Below are 22323 nucleotides of genomic sequence, written 5' to 3' on the forward strand. Positions count from 1 at the left end.
TGTTATTATTTTCTACTAAACAGCCAAAGTGGACACAAGAGCTGGAGCTTTGAAAAGAACGGTCCCCGTGTGTGTCAGTCAGACAAAGGACAGGAATGGTCCCTAGTGTGTGTCAGTCACACAAAGGACCAAAAATTGTCCCCACTGTGTGTCATCTGCACAAAGGGCCAAAAATGGTCCCCACTATGTCAGTCACACGAAGAGCAGGGATGGTTCTCACTGTATATCAGTCACGCAAAGGGCAGCTTTACTTCCAGATCAGAGTCAGGCAGAAAAATGGCCAGGAAATTATGGTGAGGATCTTAAAGGTGATTTTCCCGCCTTCCTCTTCCATGAATTCCTAATCAACACCCTCAAAAGTCCCTGAGGCTTGTCCAGTTCAAACCAGACAGAATTCTATTTAAAACGGGGTCCCATTCAGTTAGGCTGTGGTGGCACGTGCCTGTCACCCTAGTACTGGGGAGGTGAAGGATCGTTTTCAGCCACATAGCAAGTTCAAGGCCAGCCTGTGTCAAAGTAAATAAATTAAATAGATACAGCAACGGTCAAGTTTTATTAAATAAAAGGACTACATGAACGCTCACAAGGAAGTCGGCGACACCGGTGGGTTTTTCCCCATTGCACCTTTATTGTCTGCTCAGTTCACTGATCAGAATTACAGAGTTCCCAGAATCACACGGCCTGTAGGTGGCGCTCTTTCCCGGGCGCCTCTCACATCCCTACCCAACCTCTCGCCCCTTTCTGTATTTAATAATCTGCCAGGTCCAAAGAGTTCTCAGGTTGTTTCCTGTTATGGGGGAGGAGAAGGGAGGTGTGCAGAGCTGACCCTCTGCAAATCAATAGGCTTTCCATGCCCACCCTGGCTGGGATAAGGAACTGGACAGGCTGGGCTAGGATCTGACTCCACTGGTTGCCAGGTAATCTTGGGGAAGATTCCTGGTCTGAGCTCTCCTTCCTTCTTCTACAACACAGGTGAGACTCTCCTTTTCCTGGGCTACTAAGAGGGCCCGGTGATTTGTGTACAAAGTGTCCTTCCTTTGGGTGAGGAAGGAGACATCTCTGGCCAGAGCCAGGTGCTCACGGGAATTTGATTTATAAAAGAGACTGGTCCCTTAGTGGAGCCTGAGAAGTGACTCCGCCGTGGTGCCGTTAAGGAAGGGGGCAGGCAGAGACCCCATCAGCGTCATCTGAATCCAACCGGGCAGGCTGCTGCCATTTCTGCCAGTGGTGAAATGAACTCTGACCCTGTCCTTAAGGCGTCCACGGCAGCCAGGCTGGAGCTATGCTAGGGAGCCAGGGAGCAGGGCAAGTTTGTATTTATTCAACCAACCCCTTAGAGAGGAAATAGCTTCATGTGGGTGGGAACCAGCTTTAAAATGTGCAAGGGGTCCTTTACAGAGATCATTGAGCCCCTTCCAACACCCTTGACGGGCCACTTGTCACAGTGGCGTCTTTACAGCAGGAGCTGACTGCACATGGGCTCCCCCAGTGTGAAGGTCTCACATCATTCAAATCCCTCCAACTTCTGAAGAGACCTGGCCCCACCCAGGCATCTCATCAAAGAAGGGGCGGTACACTGAACTTTGAGCTTACCCCATTCCCATCTGTCACGGTCACAAAAAAATCAAAATCTGAAAAACAAATGGTTTGCAGGGGTGAATGAGCAACACTGCCGGTGAGCTGCTGACTGGTCCATCCCATGGGTGACCTGCAGGCAAGGCCACACTCCTCTTCCTCAGTGGCAGTCCTTTGAAAACAGGTTGAAAGCTGATCTGTCACTCAGCCCTTGTGCATGCATAATTCTCATTGAAGACAGGGTGCGTTTAAGGTCTGCATGCCCACAATCGGTTTAGATCTCTGACAGAACAACATAAAACCACTCGACAATCTCGAAACATGCACCAGCTAAGACCATGGCTGGTATTACGGGAAAAAAATGATGTCCTCTGGATGAGAGAGGAGGAGACGTGAATAGGAGAGAGGAGGGGAGGAGAGAGGGAGAGGAGAGAAGAGACAAAGGCAGGGGAAGGGAGGAGAGGAACGAGAGAAGAGAGAATGGAGAGGCAGAGATGGGGAGGAGGAGAGCTTGAGAGCAAAAGAGATGAACTGAGACGCCTGGATGGCTACAGAAAAGACGTCCTGCGCTTGATGGAGCAAAGCGATTAAAACCATGAAAAGCTATGGATCCAGAAGTGCTTCTCCAAATATTTGGTTCATGCTAAAAAATAGAGCACATTTATTAAAAATATATATTTATAAACCTTGATATGAACAGATACACACATCAAGCCAATGAAAAATGAAAAATAAGTTATCTTCCGTATCAAACAGCTGGAAACAATTGATGAATGGGATGCCTGTGAACGGACCACCCTGAGAGCGGGTCCTGGGAGGTGGTCAGCGCTCCAGGGTGAGGCATTTCTTCACCCCTTCGCTCACCACTTGTGCCGAAGGCTGGTCTTTCCAGCATCCCGCCAGGTCCCCTGCCAGGGACGCTAAGTTCCTTGTGGCCTGAATGAGTTCTGTTGGATTCATTGTGCTTCAGAGTTGTCTGCTCTGGACAGCAGGATGGGTTCGTTTGGCGATCTGTTATAAAGGTCAAAGGTGCATTGATGGAGCAGGTGTGGCCCCCTGCAGTGTCTGGTCACCGAGAGGTGGACACACAGGACCCTTGTCTCACGGCCATCCTGAGGCAGCCGAGGCTGCCTGGGGCCATTCACAGTGTGGTATATATGTAGACAAAGATGATGACAATCAGGTTCAGGATGGTCCCAATGATGCCCAGCATGGCCAGAACACTCTCTTCTTTGCTCTCTTTCTCTTGGCCTCCCCGGTCCTCATCATTTCCACCCGTGATTACCATCTTGGTTGCAAATGTCTTTATCTTCCTCGCCAGACTAACCTGCAATGACGAGAAACAGAACAGAGAGAGGTCATTTCTCAGCATCCTTGCTGAGGCCAGGTGGACGAGTGGGTGACTACAGGATTCAGGACTAGGACCACGGGTGGTAGTGACATCTGCAGCATCAGACACGATCTTGGCAGGCATCTCTCTTGCTCACTGAGAGATGGCAGAACATGGGGGCTGGGCAGACAGTTAAGCCAGTCAAGTGCTTGCCTTACAAATACAAGAACCTGAATTAGATCCCCAGGTCCCACAAACAATGCCTGCATACTTGGAATCCCAGTGTTGGGGATGGAGACACAGGAGGACCCCTGGGACTCACTGGCCAGTCGGTCTAATCTAATTGGTTAGGGTTAGCTTCAGAAAAATTAAAGATACAGTCTCAAAGGAGATGGACAACTTTCCTAAGGATGACAGCCTGAGGTTGATCGTTGATCACTGGCCTCTACATTTGTGAACACATGTGCAGGTGCAAACACTCATGCCCACCAACCACACACACGCATACACACACACACACACACACACGTACACACAGTGTCAGAACATGAGTTACAAATTTCAAGGATAAGATATTAACAACATAAAGAAGTCTAGGCCTCAGGCCACCCCCCTCAGTGTAGCTTGCTTTCCCCTTTCCCATGAAGCAGAGACAGACAATTATTGCAGTCACACTAGAGTGAGTGGGGAGGTTGTGTACGTTTCCACGCTGGGTCAAAGCCAGAAGAGGAGTGTGAGCTCTGTGCTCAGGAGGGCCTAGGGGCACCACCATTGCACGCACATGTTCTAAAGCTCTGGCTGAGATAGGAACAGGGAGTAGGCAGGTCCGAGAGGAGGGGATGCTGTACCCAGAAAGGCTGTCAGCACTTCCTCCAAGGTGTGAAGGAGGCGGTCCCACAAGAGACTCTCGTGGTCTCTGGTGGGAATACATACTGGCACGATTGTTCTGGAACACCATTTGGCAGTACTTAGGAAAGCAAAGAGACAGTCTGTAGCCGGACACCTGCTCTCCAAGCTGTGCACAAGAGAGAGAGAGAGAGAGAGAGAGAGAGAGAGAGAGAGAGAGGGAGGGAGGGAGGGAGGGAGGGAGGGAGGGAGGGAGGGAGGGAGGGAGGGAGGGAGGGAGGGAGGGGGAGGGAGAGGAGAGGCTTTGTGTACCTGGAGACTGAGGCCAATCATCCAGCTGCAGTAGCAGCTGTCCCAGCGAAGGACTGGAGGCTGCCCAGGTGTGCATCAGTGACCATGTGGTAACAGAGCCACACGGCTGGAATATTCCATGACAATGAGATGGCATTACTGCAGCTGTCCCTGACAGCACAGACCAAGCCCAGACACTGGAGAGGGACAGCACCTACCCGCAGAATGTGTGCAGCCTGACTATCTGTGAAGGCTCCAAACAGCCACTGCTGGGCAATGTGTGTTTTGAGTTCTGTAACAAAGAATGACTGACATGAAATCCAGGAGAATGTCTTCCTCTAGCCAACGCAGTAAGGAATCCCTGGGGTGCAATGGTCTTCGGAGACGCTGATCACTCTCGGCAAGTTAGGCTGGGCAGTGGACACTGGGCTGTTCACTGTTACCATAGTGAACGATAGGTTTCTACTATTTTCTATACTCCTTGTGTATTTGTAATAGGCAAGACTAACGTTTATATATTAGGGTAGTTAGTATAGGCATCCAGAGGTCAGCAGTTGAACCCTTCCTTGTCTATTTCTACCCCAATTATATTTAAAATATGCTGACGCATGGGGCCTTTGGGGGATGGGATCCAGGGACAGACCAGATTAGATTTCCTCCATGAGGAAACTGCATCTTTCCAGCTAAAAGCTTTCCTGTATTCAGGGGACAGCACGGGTGAGAAACCTATGTGCGTGCTGGTTGGTTTTTATCACCCTGGCACAAACACAGCTATAGCTGGGAAGAGAAACCTCAACTGAGAAAACGCTCCCATCAAATTGCCCATAGGCGAGTCTATAGAACATTTTTCTTGATCAAAGCTTGGTGTGGGAGGGCCCACCTCATTAGGGGTGCTGCCACTCCTGGGCAGCTGCTCCCGAGTTGTATAAGAAAGCCGGGGAGAACAAGCCAGTGAGCAGTGTTCCTCCATGGCCTCTGCTTCAATTCCTGCCTCTAGGTTCCTGTCCTGACTGTTCGTGATGGTGGGCTGTAGACTGAAAGATGAAATAGACCTTTTAGTCCCCAAGTTGCTTTTTGATCACATATTTATTACACTAGAACTCTAACTAGGACAACACGTGTGAAAAGAAACATATGTATAGAGATACACATACACCCATACAAACACCACACACACACACACACCACACACACCACACATGCCCACCCAAACATGCTTCCTCACACAGCACTGGTCTTGTTTCTCTGGAGACTCCTAATGTACGGGTCACATGATGTCTTAGGGAGTACACCCCCAGATCACCATTGGAAATCCAGCAGTTAAGGGGGAGTTTCCCCCACGAACATCTTCTCACCCTTTCTGTTGTGCATGCGAACCCTGGAAAGTCTCACAGAGCAACTCACTACGCTGAGCACAGGACACTGTCTGTGGGAAGGACAGGACACCAGTGACAGCTGGGGAGACTGACGGCATGGAACGCGTAAGTGAGCGAAGAGGTGCATTCTGGGTGGGTTCTGACCTGACAAGAGTCGCGAAAAATGGTTTGACTTTTCTTCCTTCCGTTTTCAATGCTGAGAAAAGGACACATCCTTGAGAGTAGAGCTTAGGTATAGATACACTCTTCAGTGCTGAGATTACAAAACAAAACCAAACCCCAGCCTTCTGCATCCTCAGGGACTACCCTTGGTGATCCACTAAAGCCGCTGTCCCTTACTCCCTCGACTCCTAACACCACAGGCAGCTTTGCCTGGTTTGGAATTTTCACAAATGGACTCCCACAACATTCTCTTTCAGGACTCTGGCTTCATTCCCCTGCATCGCTTTGTAGGGCGCACCTATGGGGCGGGTGTAGCCTAACTCAAACAGTCTCTCTTAGGAACAGTGGCCTCTTGGATCTACATACCGGGGACGGATGGGTCTAATCTACTATTAATGGAATGTGGGAAGAGTGGGGCATGGGGTTGCCATGGCTAGCGCTGCTGGGAGCACTCTTGTGGCACTCCTCTTCTAGTGCCAGACTGCACATTGCTTAGGAGAACGGGCCCCATGTGGAAAAGCTGGAGGACCCTTACAGCAAGCATCCACACACCTGCTCTACAATTCCTGGATGCAGGCATGTGCTTGCTTCAACACACATCCATGCATCCCCTCTATCCACTGTCTGTTTCAGAACATTTCAAAGCAAATTGAAGATTTGACGGCTCTCCCTTGAAATACTGCAGTATGTGTGTTTTAATTCCAGTCCCATATCCACTCTTGTTTTTTCTAATGTAAAATTTACATGTACGTAATTTCTTCATAGCTACATGCACTCAGCAGAGGAAAACAGGCATGGGGTATGTATGTGTATGACGTTGGTGGTGTTGTCAAACAGATTTTCAGTGCAGTGGCATCTGCTTGATTGTCGGCAAGTGAGAACTGGCTCTCTTCCCCTTGATTTTGACCACTCCATGGTCCAGATTACGTAAGCCTTAAAAAGGTACGTAGAAGCCTACTCCTCATTCGGTAGAAGGGTCTCTCTTAAAATCAGACCCTTATGTGCTGGGCTTTGTTGATACTCATTTGCTGTCTTCTAGACGCTGAGGATTCTAGGACAGGAGTACCTGGATCTCTATGTCAGTGCACAGTGCCTAGGCGAGACATGCTGAATGTATGTGCAAGTCTTGTGAGGAACCTGGTATCTCCTATCTCTACAGAGCAGGAGCTGACAGCCACGGCTGCTCTCCAGAGATGAGATTAGTGCTGTCCTTATAACCAGAGAGCCATCATGGCAGTCACTCAAGCACAACAAACTGCCTGTCATCAAGGCTGCTTGGTTTCAAGGCTTAATTTAGCCCCTCTCCTGAGTTAACCCCAAATGGTTCTGACTCAGGAGGAAGTGGAGGGCAAAATCAGGTCGCCTGTGTTTACATCCCGAGGACTCTGCAGCTAACCAGAAAGGCCTTTCTAAGCCACAGGAGAGAGAGAGCTGCAATCCGGAAGCTGGTCCCTAGTTGTTGTTACTAGGACATCAGCCCACCTTTCCCCTATAGGAACCACGTCAGGAGGGTGCTGGACTCCCAGGGCTGTAACTGAGGGCCCCACTGGAGGGAAGTGCTTAGGACAGTGTTTTCTTATGTAACTGGGTAGGGGACAGGGGACCAACAGTGTTGACTGGAGAGCATGATGCTCTGTCTGGGAGCTCAGCCTAGAAACCTGGGCAGTGACAGAAATGGAGTCAAAACAAGCGCTTTCCTCCTTCAGGCTACTTTTGTGACATTATCTGGTCGCCACAATGAAGTAAGCAAAACACCAAATAAAGAATAGCTCATCAAATCCAGATAGAGCATAGAGCGATGGAGAATGTGAAAACCGTGATCGTCAATAGTCAGGAGAAAGGGGTGTGTTTGTGACCAAGGAGGAGAGTAAACTGTCTTAAGACATAAAGGCTCTAACTAGGAAGACAACTATTAATTAATTCCAAGGAATTATGCCTGAGATTCTTGGTGACCAAATACTACCATAGAAATGAACCACAAAAGCTACCACCTAGGATATAAAGACATATGGTTAGTGAGTGATATGTCATGGCATATGACATATGATATACTATATATCTAACAGGCATTGCATATTAGTATCAAATCAGCAAGAAAGCAATAAGCACACAATAGAAAAGTAGGCAAAACCCTATCTAGGAACTTCTCAAAAGAGAAGCCACAGAGAAACTGAACATGGTTGTCAGACAAATGGAATTTAAAACATAATCAACTACCCTTCAAGAACCATGAGGCTGGTAAGAAAGAAAACTCCAGTCGAGGCAGCAAACACTAACCAAGGTACAAGGCTACAGGGACACCAAATACAGACTTCAGGGCGCATCAGGCTGCCACCTTGGAAAACTGTATGGCCCCTTGTAAAGCCGAGCACACTCAACCCCAATGAGAGACACTTACTGCTCAGGACAAGCCCTGACTACACCTGCATAGGCGCACACCAGGACATGTGGACAAGATCTCACATTTGTAGGCAGTAGTGTTCATCTTAGCAGGATGATGAACACCACGCAGATGGCCATAGACCTTCAAGAGTCCTTACACTGAGGGTAGGGGGAAAGCAGGAGATGTTGGGACATCACAGGTACAACGTTGAGAGGTAAAGCACACTGCAGACTACAGAAGGGAGGGTACCATTTAAATGAAAAAAAAAAAAACCGCAGCATCACACTGTTTGGAGGCATCAACCTGATGCAAAACAAAACAATGGATTGCCAAGGCTGGAGTAGTGGTTCCCACGGAGTGGATGGGAAGGGTGGCTGCTGACAGATGCTCTGAGAGCATCCTAAGCTAGTGGTTGTGACATGGCGCTTATGTGTTATAATGTACATTTCATAAATATGCTCCTTTTATCTACTCACTAACTAATAAATCAATTACTTATGTTCATAAGTGAATTATCCAATTAATAAACTATACTAAAATGAATATAAGAAATTACTAGAAACCACTTAGAGAGTGTATTTGTAGGTGGATGTTCATGAATGGGCAGGTGCAGGCACAGGGGTGCACAAGTTTGTGTATATGCGTGTGGGCCAGAGGTCAACCCCGGTGTTCATCTTCAGGAGCCATGCACCTTGTTTCTGATCACAGGGTCTCTCACTGAGACCCAGGGCTTGCCTATTAAACTACACCGAGTGGCCCGGGAGCTCCATCTCTCCCCGCCACTGGGATAATGCGCACACCACTATGTCTAGCTTTTAAATATACAAATCCTGAGGACTGAATCCAGCACTTTACCCACTGAGCCAGCTCCCCAGGCCTCAAATAGAAACAACTTTTAAAACAACAATAGGGTTTTAAGGCCTGCCGTGTTAACTGTCAAAAGAAGCCCTTCCTTGTCACCAGAAAGAGGGTCATGATTCTGCAAAGACAATTCTGTTCACAGCCTAGCATCCCCAAGGTGAAAAATTGATAGCCACTTACTTTTGAGCAGACTCAGCAAGCTGGTCTTCTGCTGGGCTGTTCCTGCTAAACACACTGGAGAGTTTTAATCGCCTGCCTAACTGGGATGCCTGTCTTGGGAAATAAACCTGGAGTACACAGTGATACAGTGTTCCTGGGGTCTGGGTGTGGAGGCTGCAGGAGAGCTGGGAGAAGAGACCACAGTGAGCGTTCTGTGTGCTTGCTGGAGTCATAGCTGGTCAAGATAGGGGCAACAAGGATGCTCACTGCTGCTCCCGGCATTGTCAGCATCCACCCCTTCCTCTATGTATCAGCATCTTGGGTTTCTTCTGGAAAATTACCCTCCATAATGGATGCTGTCAGTCATGGAATTGAAGGGATGGCCTGCATCCGGCTAAGCTTAACAAACAGATGGTCTCTTTCTATATTCAACTTTAGGAAGAGAAACAGGGTGGGGCCACAGCAAACTGATCCATACACCCTGATAGTCAAAGATTCATCTTAATCACGCTGTCCGGAGGAGATCCCACCAACTGCTGCCTCTTGGAATCAGTCCTCTACAAAGCTTGGTTCACCATCTCCTTGTGCCCCCCTTCAAGAGCAACCTCCATATTCCTCCCATGAAAATACTGAGTTTGCTTGAGCAATTTGGAACCCGTTGTGATCGGTGACTATCCCAGGTAACCAGAGAGCAGTTACTCTTCCAGAACGGATATTCCAAGTTACTCTGTTTTTAAGTCTTCATCTGATACCTTCAAGAGGTATCAGATAACCTGAGAGGAGAGCCTGACCTTTTAACATTGCAAAAACAGCATCATCATCTACAGAGTTCAGACTCGCGAACAAAGCAATGGAGCTATTTAAAAAACTGGAAAATCTGTTTCTAAGTAAGTTTGCAGCTTTGTTCTGGGTTGTCCCTAGCCATACGCAGCTGCAAACGGGCTGGAGGCTGAACATGCCTGCTAGAACTCTCAGGAGTATTAACAGTCATCTCCCCACCATTCTGGAATTTCCTACCTCTCAACACAGCTGATTCCACCTCCCAAATGCTTATCCAGGAACACTCTTCTTTGCCTTAAAATAAAATCTCTTCACTAAATCTTGTACCCACTGGGGCCATTTTAAAAACGAGTCACGAAGCCAAAGTAAGTCCCTATCATCCTCAACAACAATCCTGCTTTTGAGAAATTACCATCGATCGCTCTGGCTTCAGCTACAGCAGGGGACGCTATCCCGTCTCCATGGCTGAGCGGCTGAGTGATCTGGTCAGGACGCTGCATTCCTCAGAGTCCCAGTCTCCTCTTTGGCGTGAGGGGCAGTAGGTAGCTTGTAGAATGAAAGATAAGGAATGTACCTGCACAGTCAAGCAGAGAGCTGCTCTGATTAGAGGTGACATCGACCGAGACACCTCATGCCTCCACGAGACCCCATCCTCCATCCCTGTTTGCTCCTACTCATCCGGAGACCCCACCTCGTCACAGTTCTCTCGGGAAGGCTCAAACAAAAACACAGCATTACTGTAGGATAGATAGCCCAGGCTACACACAGGAGAATCCACCCTCCTTTCTTCTGGAATGTTCTGACATGGTCAAGTCTCTCCCTCTACTCTCCAGGCAGAGTACAAAGTACAGCTAGAACTTCAGCTGGCTCCTCAGTGACTTGACGGGAGAGGAATGGCCGCAGGACAGCCAGCTTCAGGTGTCTGTTGTGGTTTGTTCTAGTTACTTTCCTGTGGCTGTGAGAAAATTCTAATCAGAAGCCACATAGGGAAGGAAGGGCTTGTTCATTTCCAGGTCACGGTCCATCGCTGAGGGAAATCAGGGCAGGAACTCAGCAGGAACTGAAGCGGAAACCTTGGAAGAATGCTTCTTGCTTTCTTATATAGTCCTGACCCACCTAACCAGGATGCCGCCCATAGTGGACTGCACCCTTCCGTACTATCTTTGGTCAAGGGCGTGGCACAGGCCAATCCAATCTGAACAACTCCTCACTGAAGTTCCCTCTTCCCAGGTGACTCTAGGTTTTGTCAAGCTGACAATAAACTTACCAGCACATTTACATTTGAATGTAAAACGCCTCCCTCCGGCTTGGGTATTTGAAAATTTGGTGGCCGGATTGTGGTGCTGTTTATGAAGATTGTAGTCTTTAGGAAGCAGGACTGCCTGGAGGAAGTGGATCAAAGCAGATGGGCCTGGAGGTTTTGTAGCCCAGCCCTACTTCCCTTTCACTCTCTGCTTCCTGCCTGCTGATGTAGGTTTTCGGCTGCTGCTGCCGCCACTGAGAGGGACCCATAAGACCTGGAACCGTACGCCAAAGCAAACCCTTCTTTCTTTAAGTTGCTTTTGTTGGGTTTGTATCTCAGCATCAAGAAGCATAATCAATACAGCCCCTACACAGGCTCTAGCGTGCTCGGACCCGAGGCAACAAAGTCCCTTCTCTCTGCACTTGTTTCTCAGAGGAGCATGCTAAGAACTGGGGAGCAACCCTGGCAAAGCCGGCACATGACTGACAGGAAACCGAGGACCCGGAGAATGCCGGTGCAGCAGTTAAAACACAATGGTGGCAAAGACCATGTGGCAAATGAAGTCAGGCACATGAACAGAAGATAAAGTGCCTTAAAATCCAAGTCCACTTATGATTGTGAATAATAATTTTAAAAGCCTTACTTGCATAGAAAACAAAAACATACCTGGGGGAAAATTCAGACATTTTCTGCAACACGGTTGATTGTTATTTTACTCGTGTTGTGTTTGAAGCAATCGATAAGTAAGTAAATAAAACAATGAAGACCCCGAGCACGTCTGCTTGATCACACTCTTAGGAAAACCTCAGCTTCTAGAGCGAGGCACCCACTGTCAGTTGCTGCTGGAGAGGCAAGAGAGGGTCAGAGAGGAAGTGGAGCTGACCGTGGAAATTACAAAAGATGAAGGTTCTGGGGCTGTTGAAGTGTTTCTCTTGCAGGTAGGAGGACCCGAGTTCAATCTTCAGGATCCACAGCTCAAGAAACGGCCAGGGGGACCAAGGAGATGGCTCAGTGGGTAAGCTTGCTTGCTGCCTAAGCCTGAGGACCCCAGCATGGACAGGAGGGGAAACAGAGTCAGATAAGAACTACTGGCTATGAGTCTAGCAGGGAAATAGTGAACTCCAGGTCTATCAAGAGACCCTGTTCTAAAGGAATAAGGCAGAAAGCCATTGGGGACACCTGACATCTTCCTCTAGCCTCTGTATGTCCACATGGGTGTGTACAGACACACACATATAAGTCATGTGTTTATATGTTTATAGTCCTGGGACCGGGACATGGAGACAGGTGGATCTCTGGGTCTCATTGGCTAGCCAGATGGCTCCAGGTCAAAAGGAGAATCTACACCAAAAAACAAGGTATATGGCTTCTGAGGTCGAGCCTTCAAGATGAACACACACGCACACACTCACGCACGCACACATGCACTCATGCATGCACGCACACACACATACACACATACACACACACACACAGAGAGATGAAAGTCTCAATACTCTCTGGACATGCAGAGCTATTTACCTGGAGCGGGAGTTGGTGCTGGTGTCCTTTCACCCCAGAAGGTACATCTCAGAATTCAACCTTTGCCCCTCAGCGTGGGAAAGGGACCACATGCTCCAGAAGGGGAAGGAGGAGACCTTGCATCTTGCTCTGCAGTCAGTCATCCAGCTCAATTGTCATTCCAAGCACTTCCCTCCTAGAACATCTTACATGTTGGGACGAGGCGGGTTCATTCTGGCCCTACTTACAAGGACAAGCTGCTGCCTTTAAATTCAGACTATTCAGTTGATGGGGCTAGTGAATGGTGCTGAAAGGCCGGGGCAGCGTCAGCTTTTCCCTCAAGAAAAGACCTCAGTGATCTCCAAAACCACAGTAGCTCCTGGGGACCTGAGGCAAGTCGGCCTTGAGCATCCTCTGAGTATCACAATTAGCCGAATCCTTCACTAAGCAGTGGGGTTACACAAACGGCAGGCAACATCTGTGTCTCAAGGTCTAAATGCAAGCAGATCACGAAGGCCATGTGAGTCCAGGGTACTACAGAAACCCAGAATGGGGTGTCTGACTGCCTGGGACGGCAGGCTAAGAATCACCCGGGAAGACAGGTAATCTCAACCAAAGTGGAAAAGGAGATTAGCTTAGTGAGTGCAGGGGAGGCCACCTAGGTAGGATATTGACAAGCATAAAGGAAAAGGAAATATAAACACACAGGGTGCCATTGCAAGGCTAGGCCATGGAGGTCAAGAGGAGGTAGGAGGGGCTGAGCTGGAAGAAGAAGCAGGGATCATAGCTGGGGCCCTATAAGCTTCAGAAAGCAAGTTTTGAATTTATTCAGTAGATACAGTGGTGACATGGATGTTCATTTCATATTTATTTTCTCAGTCACACACATTCCCTATTTACACTCCCTTGTATGCATGAGATATTTCGTAATAAATTTTTAAAGCTCAATTAGTGTCTCAAATCAAACCACAGTAAGCAAACACTGCTAGCTTGCTCACTGGGTAAAACACAGCCCTTCGCTCCGGCTCTGCCAATGCTGCTCACGCGGATCCCACTTCCTGCTTTCCTGGCTCTCAGGGCCTGAGCTGGGAGCCCTGTGCAAGTGGCCAATCCTGTACTCACCAAGGTCTCCAAGGGTCAAACTCTTCTCCCTGGGTCTGTGCACAGCTCAGCTGGCCACAGAATGGCCTGGTGTCATCAGAGTTACCTGAAAGGGGTGGTACCCATATTGTCCTGCCATTGGCATCCTCCCTATCGCCCCCAGCAACTTCTAAGAGCCACTGAAGACAGAAAACACTTGTAAGACATTTAGTTTGCTTCACAGAGCATCAGAGTTATGACTATTAATTAGAGCACTGACTCTCTAATTGTCATGGAGCGGCTGGATCTAGCCTTGTGCTCAGTACTTCTCATGATGTGCCCAGCTACCACTTTCCAGTTACATAAGACGATGATAGTCACAGCTATCTGGTAAGCAAGTGTGTGGAGCAGGCCCTGCATGGTCTTCCACCTATCCACCCGGCTTCAGAATTAGAGATGGAAAGAGAGACAAGATACAGACATGGTAAGATTTTGATTCAATTTAGGTTTTTAAATTTAATGACAGTAGTATATTCAACGGCATGCCAAGAATCTCTAAAAACTAATTTAGCATCTACCACATGTCAAGACCTGTTCTAGTGTATTTGGATGCACCAGGAGAAGCAGACAGCCATTCCTATTTTAGAAACAAGGTCTTCAGACTGAAAACGGATCCCTGAACACCTACACCACAGTAGGCAATGTTTGTATGCACCAGGAATATAACTGTGACTAAAGAAAAGAACTCAGCAGAAAGTTGAGTCAGAAACTGTACTGATGCAGCTCACAGTTGCCTCTCTCCTTGCCTGTCAAATGCTTCAAATGCCACCTTCCGGGCCTGTGCCTCTCGGTGCAGTTCATGTGCTTGCACACACTTCCTGCTTTACATAACTGCTCATCACCCTCAGAGGTGCAGGCTCAGCAGCATCTCTGGGACCCTTTACTCAGGCTGCATCTGAGCATCTCTTGTCTTGGCATGCAGGCTTCCCTTTATCCTGTTGTTCTGCACTAAGCAATGAGCTTGTTTAAAATTCATCTCTGCAACCTCCAACCCCTGAGTTGGGTATGAGGACACCATGGTACTCCAGGAATAAACAAACTAATGGTGGATGATGGATAGACAAGCAGATGAATAATGGAAGGATGAATGATGGATGGATAAATATATATGTGAATGATGAGTAAATGTATGAGTGGATGATGGATGGATGGATGGATAGATGGATGGACGGAAAGATTGATGGATGGATGGATGGATGGATACATGGATGGATGATGGATGGACAGATGAATACGCGGATGGATGATAGATGGATAGATACATGGATGGATGATGGACGGATGATAGACGGATGATGGATGGATGATGAATGGATGGACACATGGATGGATACATAGATGGATGATGGATGGATGCATGGATGGATGCATGGATGCATGGATGCATGGATGGATGGATGATGGATAGATGGATACATGGATGGATGGATTGGATGGATGGATACATGGACAGATGATGGACGGATGATGGATAGATGATGGATGGATGGATGGATGGATGGATGGATGGATGGATGGATGGATGGGTGGGTGGATACACAGGCAGAAATAAAGTTACAAGGAAAGCACAGGAACCGGATGGTGGAACCAGGTGGTGGAACAAGGCAGCCTGGACTTCTAGCTGGATACCACCATGTATGGATACCCAGTGAAGAAAATACGTTTCAAAACAACCCTATTTCCTGGATTACCAGTCAGGGTCAGTCAGGTGGTGTGTGTGTGTGTGTGTGTGTGTGTGTGTGTGTGTGTGTGCTGGGGGGTGGGGCATAGGGGAGACAACAAGGAGTCCTTTGCCTCAGGGCTAAGTGAAAGACTGTCCCCTCTGGTTCAGCAATCTCTCTCTCTCTCTCTCTCTCTCTCTCTCTCTCTCTCTCTCCCTCCCTCCCTCCCTCCCTCCCTCCCTCTCTCTCTGTCTCTCTTCTCTTACCATCTAAAAATGGTAACACCTATGAGTGTCAAACTCTAAGTGTGACACTAGGCATTCACAGATGGGACTCAGTTTCCAGCCCTGCTTGCTCCTCGGGAAAGAACACGATCAGTTCCCCCAGGACGAGTTTGCTTGTGCGCACTAGAACAATGGGAGATGACAATGGCCAGGAGCCCCTGGTGGACCAGCTTATTTTCTTTCTCACCTTGAAGTCTGATGACAAGAAAGGTCAGTTCACTCTGTGGTAAGATTTTTTAAAAAAAGGCTTGAACACCAGTATAAAGAGAACAAACAGCCCCCGTACCACACTTAAAGGATAAATTAATCAGCGTTTCCCTTACTCAGTGAAAGAACATATTTTTAGGTGTGGGAAAAATTAATTATATCTGACTAAATTTCCCAGAGGAATGCAAACCATCAGGTAGTCCTGAGGCAAGGGCATGGAAACCAAACAGGGGACATGAGACTCAGTCTTGAGGGACTGTCGTCCGTCAGAATGCTGCCACCTCGCCTGCCCGCCTGCCACCTCCTCTGAGCCACAAGCCCTACTGACAAATCAGCGGATTCCATTTCACCCAGAGGACAAACAAGACTCGAGGGCAATGGTGGGGATTTGCATTCATGCTTGGCTCCAGGGAGATGTGTCACAAAGCTCACACAAGCCTGGGTGGCAATAGCATCGGGCGGTGACACCTTTGCTTTTATACACGTCTCACTGTTGGTTAAAATGCTGAGACCCTTCTGAGCGAGAAGGGTCTGTAATTCTCAGTTCTAGCCAGAGATGCCCAGGAGGAGCAAGGCCAGCCCAGCGCAGCTGGTACTCAGATCTTGGTCAGCTATGCCATCCTTCGATGGAAAGAACCAGGGCTGCTGGGAGAAGAGCCTGACTCTGGGATGAAAGAAGGGCAAATTCAAGGTGGATTCTGGACACCCTGTGGTACTACAAAGTACGGAGACACTCAAGAAAAGATGGGTGGGGGGTTGGCAGAGTGCCAGCACAAACCTGCGCAGCCCCTAGTGACTGTAGTTAGGACAGTGTGAACACGGGAACCACCACAGTATTCAACAATAACTCATAAAGAAAAATACACACCCACAAGTCTTTATGGATACAAATGATTACATAAAAGAATAAACATGTGGGTGGGTCAGTTGTTTCTTTCAGGAGAGCCCCAGATAACACATGCAGAAGGAAATAGCACTATGCAGTAACTGTGGACCAGACCCACTGAAGGATGCTAAAACCAGCGAGGAATGTTCGACAGGAAGATTCACACAGATTCACATTCTGCCGACTATCGCTTTCAGGGTAGTCATAGAGATGGTCACTCTACTGGTCTGTTAACCAAAGCAATCAAGGTGAACTTCACCGTGGAGATACTGACATCACACACCCCAGCATGAGGGACCAAGAAGGACACGACATAGCTCCAGGGGAATCTGTTCTGAAAAGTTCAACCTTATCCCCAGCTAAGCTGAGAGACAGACACTGGACACAGTTGCTAAATTCTGAAATGCCAAGGTCGTGAAGTCAAGGAACTGTCACAGGTTGGGGAGATTGAACAACGGTGTTCACCACCTGCGAGGACTAACGTACCGGGGTCACGAAAGATGCAAATCTGAGAGTGACCTCGGTAAGATAGTTGCATTGTTTTGTAAATCCAAAGCCCCCCAAAAGAAGTAGTTCAAGAGATGGCAGCGACGTCCGTCGAGCCCAGACACCAGATACCTGGAAGGAGCCTTCACTGCTCCAGCTTTAACACCATCTGACTCCAAAGCCAGGGGGAGCCATGTGAGAAAAGCACACTGGGGCCAATCAGCACACACCACAGAGCCAAGAGAGAGGGAGACTAGCAAATGTCTGGGTTCACGCCCAGCACTTTAGGAGAATGGCCAGTTACTCAGCAGTGGACACAGGACGGCAGGCTCAGAGAAGCTGTTTGTCGTCCTAAGAGAAGTGTTTCCTTCAAGCACAAGCAAGGGATTTTGGTGACATCTGAGAAACAGGCAGGCTGGAGCCAGTGTTAGTTAGTTCTATTGCTGTGAAGAAATACCGAGACCACAGCAACTCTTATAAATGAAAACATTTAATTGAGGGGCTCGTTTACAATTCAGAGGTTCAGTCTGTTAGCATTATGGTGGAGAGCAGGCAGATGTGGTGCTGGAGCTGAGAGGCCAACATCTTGACTCAGAGGCAACAGAAAATTGACTAACTGCCACATTGAGGGACACTTGAGCAAAAGAGACCTCAAAACCAGCCCCCTCAGTGACGCACTTCATCCAACAAGGTCACACCTCCTAAAAGTGCCACTCTTCTTTGGGGGCCATTTTCTTTCAAACCACCACAGAGCCCTCTGGAGAGCAGAAAAGAATATGAACCTCAATTTTCTCATCTGCAAAGTGGGGAGAAAAATTATCTGGTCATTTGAATAAGAAATGTTAGCTGAATAGCAGACGGAGCTTGCTAAGTCTGTCACTGTATCGAAAGTGCGTCACTGTGTGGAGGGTGCTGAGGTGTGTGCTTGCTTATTCCAGAACCCCTGTGACTTCATGTCTCCATTCTCACAGATCCAGATGGCCATGGAGGGTCTCTGGATTTGGTTTTCCCTAACAAGAACAGTCCCACCCTGCTATTCTGTCCCTGTCACCACATGCCCCGTGCTAGCTGAGCTACCTTGGACTGACTTTATCTGTTCCGTTTTTCTGACTTTTTTCGGGCACAGGGGACATTGTTTTGCACTCCATATCTGCTGACTTTTATTTGTGCAAGGGGGATGCAAGGAAGTGCATGTGTGTGGCCAGAGGTCAAGCTCAGATGCCATTCCTCAGGAGCTAGTCACCTTATTTTTTAAGACAGGGTCTTGCCTTGGCCTGGAGCTCATTGATCATGCTATATAGGATGGCTGGGCTGCAAGCCTCAGGGAGCCGTTTTCCCGTTTCTCCCTCCCTAGCGCTGGGCTTACGAGCGCACACCACCAATCAAGTCCAGACATTGTCACATGACTTCTGGGGCTCAAACTCCAATCATAGCAAGGACTTTATCCTCTGAGCTCCCCCCGCACTCCCAGTGTTCATACAAGGAAGGGATAACACCACCATCATAGCTCATAAATGAGCAAGCTAAGTTTGCAGGAGGAAGACTGCCCTCAGCAGGTCTCACAAACGGACCCACAGCTGGCAGGGCACAGACAAGCCAGAGACAGACCCACACAGTCTGGACCAAGCCCATGGTCTAAGTGCGTCACTCCAGAACATCCCCGTCACACAATGAGATCATATCCTTAGCTGGTAATTGCTGCCCACATTAAATGAGGAACATTCCAAAAGTGGTTGCAAGCGTCTCTCTCTCTTCCCTGTCATTCTTTATGTCTCAAAGTCACAAATAAATGCTATCTACTTAGAGATGTTCTAACACCCCAAATTCCCCAAAGGAAAAGGCAAAGCTTTTAAAGAAAATCTACTTGGGGGCCCTGTTGAGATCAGAAATCAAAGATGTTGGAGCGTGTGCAAGGGTGTGGAGACTCCAAGCCTTGGCAATATGGAGAGGACATAGTCTCCACTCTTTCCTCTAGGTCCAAGCTGAGCTGTCCCAACAGAGGCTGGCAGAGTGTGGTTAGACCATGCTAATAGCAAGTAGGCTCCCCACACCACCTCATGACTGACTTGAGGGTTCCTCTTTCCAATCATCCTGGAAGAAATCGTAAAAAAGATTTCCAGTGCTCGGCTCCGCCTGTGCGAATGGCTGGGCTGTGCTAGCAGTGGCTAAACAGCATACACTTCATGAATCTCCTCTGGCAGGCTGCTACCCATCCGGATTTCACTTACTCGGGAGCATTTACATTTTAATGTGATTTCTTCCGACAGGACCAGACAGCTGGGTGGGTTTTTTACCAGCTCCTGAGATAGAAAAATATCATCTCTGCATATGAATCCTTGCAATCATTTTTGCGTGTGCGTCCAGGCTGGAAATGGCACCTTCTGAACTCTCTGGTTGATAACTTCCTGAAGAAACAGCTACGGACAGGCAGGGAAAAGTCAGGCTGACAGTTCTGATCCAATGCTTGTCCGGAACTAATAGGGAGAAAAGGGATTTTTCCCAGAAGCCACCATCATTAAAATGGTACACTGTGTCATGCCTGCCTACCTATCTTAATTCCTCCCACGCTCTCCCTCAGCCAACCCTACATCAATGGTACTGGCCTTCTTGGCCTTTTGTGAAGGCACAATTTTAGGCCCCCACACTTGCTGTCTTCTCCAGTGGCAAACTTTGTTTAGACCTTCAAACTGGCCTGTACTACCCTGACCCCGAGAGACCACCCCCTGAGCACAGGTCCCCCAGTCCTTCACTCCGCATCACAGTGATGGTTAGTGTCAATTCTCAGCTGGGCAGGTGTTAGACGCCGGCTGTGGATGCCCCCATTCCCTAGCTGGGATCCTGAACTGTATAAATGGGGAATGGGAACTGAGCAGCAGAGGACATTCGTCACTCTCTGCTGCCTGATTACGGCAACAGTGTGACCAGCTGCTTCAAACTCCCGCCACCTCGAGCTCCTCATCATGACAGACTATACCGTGAAGTGGGAGCCAAAGCAAATGCTTATTTTTTATCACAGTAAGTGGGAAAGAAACCAGGACCTTTGGCGTCCCTCCATCTTCCTCAAAGCGCCGATCACTTGGGAGCAAGCTCTGCTTTTATTCCTCGGTCCTTCCTTGAAGGTAGGCTTCATGGTGACAATGACCTTCACTGCAGCCCCTGTGTCAAGCCCTGTCTGAGCAGACTTTGCATGAATGAGCAAGTGCCAATTCTCCAGAAAGTGAAGTTCTAGCTCCCTGGGGCTACTGTTCAGGATGACATTGGGTATCAAGAGCCTCAGTCCTGGGGTTCTCATAAACCCAGTCCTACTGGATTAACTCCCGTAGGCCACCCTTGCATGCTTGACATTTTCTGTCCCCCTCTCGCCCCTAACATCTTTTTCTGCTGTGCGCATGTGCATGCAGGTATGGGTGTATGTATGTGCGCATGCATGAGGAGGCCAGAGGCCAGCTCAGTACTGGTCCTCAGGCAATTTCTATCCTTTTTGAGCCAGGGTATCTTACTTGCCCAGACCTTATCTGGCAAACTTCACTAGTTGGCCACCAAGCCCCAGAAATCTGCCTGTTTCTACCTCCCCAAGTGCTGGGATTCCAAGCACATACCACCACACCCAGTATTTTTGAACATGTTTTCTGGGGGTTACCGTCAGGTCCTCATGCTTGCAAGGCAAGCACTTTATTGACTGATTCATCTCCTCAGCCCTCCCTTGAGATCTTTATCTCCGTTTGGAGCCCAGCACATAAGAGACTTTCAGGAATTCCTGTCTATGGAGGACACGAGTACAGACATAGAGTCCTGGCCTCTGATTGTCAGAAAAGAAAGTGATATTAAAGTTTAGCGATCTGATAGCCATGGAACCCTCCCCCTTCTCTAATAACATAGCCCCATGTTACCCAGAATTCTCTTGGAGCATCCTAGAGCCTGTGGCTGCATGAGTGGAGACTTCTCAAAGCAGCAAGTAAGCCATCGGCTTCCTGTGGCTTTAGTGGGCAGAGATCGCACATGGAGCCGCACAGCAAGGCTTCCTTCTGTCTCTTTATGCTCCCTCTCCCCCACAGGCTGTTTCCTGCATCATCTCTTACCCATCAGAAACATGAGGTTTGAAATCAATAAATAATTATGGGAACTAAAAAGCAGAGAAAAATGCACTTTCAAAATATAAGTAAAGAAAGAAAGAAAAAGCAGCCTCCCTCAGCCACAACTTGCTACAACAATTAGCCACACTCTCCTTAGTCTATTGGCCTGATCATTGGACGAGGGCTCAGCTCAGCTGGTTTTATCCTGTTTGAAGGTTTGTTAAGGCTGATAATATGAAATCCAGCATAACTCACAAGTCCTTCTCTGGCTACTTACCTTGTGGTCGGTGCTAGGAGTCACCCCGGATTATAGTTTACTTGCACCCAGTCAAGAAGCCAACACACCAGCACAGCTCTACGCCTGAGGTAGATAGACACTGTGTCTTCATCTGCCAAGAGACCCACATATCCAGCCCAGCCCCAGTGGCCTCTGCTCATTCTGCCTGGATTCCCTGGAGCAATCCCACTCTCTTCAGTCAGCTCACTGCCTTGGGGGAGCAGCCCTGCCAGGCAGACCCCATTCAGCCTCTGCTCATCTGTTCACACGTTTGCTTTTCTCTAAGCTACAAGGGTTTCGAGCATGAAGACAAAGACTCGATCGCTCTTGCAGCCCCGAGGCTTCTTGTATTGAAGGAGCAATGTTGCGCTTATAGAGAGATTCCACATATAGCTGCCAAATAAATGGGAGCCTAAGGAAATTAATAAAAGTCCCTGGAAGTGGCTTCCTCTGAGGCACTCGCCTGAGCTTGAAGACTGAAGAACCTCCTGAAAATGTTTGCTTCCTCCTTCCTGTCAGAAATTCTGGAGATAAAAGCTCTTAGTAGCCGAACTGACAGAATCTGAGCTGAAGTGACTGCTTAACGTTTATGTAAGTAATGCTTCCCTGATTCTACACGGTGTGGTTCAGGTTCCATGGCCTCATCACACCTGCATGCTGGAATCTTAACTCCCGGGATGATAGTGTTAGAAATAAAGTCTCTGGGGGAGGTGATGAAGTTCTGGAAGGTGAAGCCCTCAGGCATGGGACCAGCGCCCTTATAGGAGGGGCTCTGGAGAAAGCCCTTCTTACAGCTATACTAC

The 22323-nt window shown here is 48.4% G+C and overlaps 1 protein-coding gene across 1 annotated transcript in view; it reads right to left on the reverse strand.

Annotated features, from left to right (window-relative positions):
* Positions 1–563: 563 nt before the first annotated feature.
* Positions 564–22323, reverse strand: part of Tunar (TCL1 upstream neural differentiation-associated RNA) — a 47521-nt gene continuing 25761 nt past the window's right edge. Inside the window, exon 3 of the mRNA XM_057783011.1 lies at positions 564–2902. Within this exon, the coding sequence (XP_057638994.1) occupies positions 2717–2902 (186 nt within the window). The 3' untranslated portion in view covers positions 564–2716. The remainder of the gene's footprint in view (positions 2903–22323) is intronic.

Source organism: Chionomys nivalis, chromosome 10 (genome assembly GCF_950005125.1).
Source record: "Chionomys nivalis chromosome 10, mChiNiv1.1, whole genome shotgun sequence".
Lineage (NCBI taxonomy): Eukaryota > Metazoa > Chordata > Mammalia > Rodentia > Cricetidae > Chionomys > Chionomys nivalis.